This window comes from Propithecus coquereli, unplaced genomic scaffold (assembly GCF_000956105.1).
Source record: "Propithecus coquereli isolate 6110/MARCELLA unplaced genomic scaffold, Pcoq_1.0 Scaffold81, whole genome shotgun sequence".
Taxonomy (NCBI): domain Eukaryota; kingdom Metazoa; phylum Chordata; class Mammalia; order Primates; family Indriidae; genus Propithecus; species Propithecus coquereli.
In genome coordinates this window covers 3542820-3545051 of record NW_012154285.1, presented here as the reverse complement: position 1 = coordinate 3545051, position 2232 = coordinate 3542820, and the positions used below count along the sequence as shown (strand labels likewise).

Sequence of the window (2232 nt, the reverse complement as noted above, 5' to 3'; positions counted from 1 at the left end):
GGGCATGGTGGCGCATGCCTGTAGTCCCAGCTACTCGGGAGGCTGAGGCAGGAGGATCGCTTGAGCCCAGGAGTCTGAGGTTGCTGTGAGCTAGGCTAACGCCACGGCACTCTAGCCCAGGCAACAGAGCCAGACTCTGTCTCACAAAAAAACCAAACAAACAAAAAAAACCAACCTTCTAAAACTTAAGCTAAATCTCTGAGCATTGTTCTTTTCACCAAAAAGCATCGCAGAAAAACATACCTTATCTCCATCCATAAATCTTTGTTTTTCTGTGATGTTTAGGATTTCCACAGGCACATCAAGTTCAGATCTTGACTCGTAAGATATGCTTCCATCATCATTGCTAACAACACGCCCCTTGCGGCCAGTCATCTGAGAAAACAAACAGTGTCATAAGCCATCCAACTATGGTGCTTAGAGCTCAGTGCCTCCTTCCTTAAACTTGGGATACAGAAGCACAGGCTGTGCTGCACCAGGCACTGGGGGATACAGAACACCGGAACACAGTCCCTGGGAAAAGCAGCCTTGACCACAAAAGGTGCAGGACAAGTACAGTAAATGAGACCAACTGCTCTAAACATTCAGATACTAGGGGGCAGAACTTCACTGGCGGTAGGGGGACAACTGAAGTAGAACAAGGGTTCTAAGATATAAGAGAAAAATTTAGATAGATTATTATGTTATGATACTCAAAATACCATTCATTTTACAGGGGTAAAAAAGGCAAAAATGTTACTAAGAAGAGACACGGCCCTGATCAAGTCCTATTTACCTCAGCAACATTCTCAGGGCCACCAAGTTCATCAATAAGTTCATCCAGGGTATTAGGAGGGAGGTCTTCAGCTAATTTTTCTAGCTTATCAAGTAGGTCTTTCTTCATCTGCTGGGCCCTTTCCACAGCATCCTGACTCGTCATAAGGCTACTGTTACTATTGGTGTTACTGTTAGCTAAACAAAGAACATTAATTAAAAGTCAGTACAAAGTTTAAATATTTGTTTTATTTAAAGTACATTTCACAGACAATACAAATTTCTACATGGATACCTGGTGCATTGTTAGGAGCAGGTGATATAACTGGTGTAGACGAAAAACTAGGTCGTTTTGATCCAAGACCTGATGCTAATAAGGCACTTTGAATAGAATCTGGATCTATACTTTTCTTCTTTTTTTTATCTTTGTTTTTCTTGTGGTCTTTTCTGATTAACCAGGGATCTGAGTGTTAAGGAAAGAAATACGTCAAATCATTTGTTAAAACATACACAGAATCTTTAAGGAAAACCATCCTTGAAATTTTTTGTATTATTAAACCAATAGCTTATGAATCATCACACCAACTACAGGAGTCCAGTACATCCCATCCATACACCATGGGGTACGAATCTACACTGTGAGGTTAAAAATAACTGCACGAAATTGAGGTCATATTCTCATACAGATGAGGCTCAAACTTCCAGATGACAGACAAGCTGGAACTCTCCACCAAAGCAAAGATTAGAATCTGTGTGATCATTTATGCTGCACAGAAAAAAAGTTGTAATACTTCACTTTTGAATACACTGGAGCATGAACTATCTTTTAGTTTACATCAAATATACTGATCAACTTACCATCTTCATCATCCTCACTAGATTCATCTCTAAATGGGTTGAAATCGTCATCGTCTCCAGAACTCATGTTTTTAGAGCTCTCGTAGTCACTTTCTTCATTATCAGAGGCATCAGATTCACTTCCACTGTCATCAGAACTGCCACCAGTAAGGCCACCTACTTTCCGTGATTTTTTGGCTTCTCGAGTTATTTCTTCACCTACTCCCAAACCCCAAAAAAGAGAGTCAGCCCAAATACATTTCTAAAGATTCAGGATATCACAGCTGGTTCACAAGTTAATGCAAATGAAAAGTACAGAAGAAAAGCATTTATATAAGAATATTAAGAACAAAATTCACAAATAAGCGCTAATGGTTTGGACTCATCGTGATAATAAATGAGGTTATGTTCAATTATTCTCAAGAAGAAATTAGGGGCCGGGCGCAGTGGCTCACGCCTGTAATCCTGGCTCTCTGGGAGGCCAAGGCGGGCGGATTGTTTGAGCTCAGGAGTTCGAAAACCAGCCTGAGCAAGAGCGATACCCCGTCTCTACTACAAATAGAAAGAAATTAATTGGACAACCAAAAATATATAGAAAAAATGAGCCGGGCACGGTGGCGCATGCCTGTAGTCCCAGCTACT

General features: G+C 40.8%; 1 protein-coding gene across 2 annotated transcripts in view; it reads right to left on the bottom strand.

Annotated features, from left to right (window-relative positions):
- Positions 1-2232, bottom strand: part of SBNO1 (strawberry notch homolog 1 (Drosophila)) — a 67435-nt gene that overhangs the window by 18464 nt on the left and 46739 nt on the right. For both annotated transcript variants that reach the window (XM_012663474.1, XM_012663475.1), the window contains exons 17-20: positions 1612-1809; positions 1049-1216; positions 776-951; positions 244-375 (exon numbers count right to left, since the gene is read on the bottom strand). In XM_012663474.1, coding sequence (XP_012518928.1) covers positions 244-375; positions 776-951; positions 1049-1216; positions 1612-1809 — 674 coding nt within the window. The remainder of the gene's footprint in view (positions 1-243; positions 376-775; positions 952-1048; positions 1217-1611; positions 1810-2232) is intronic.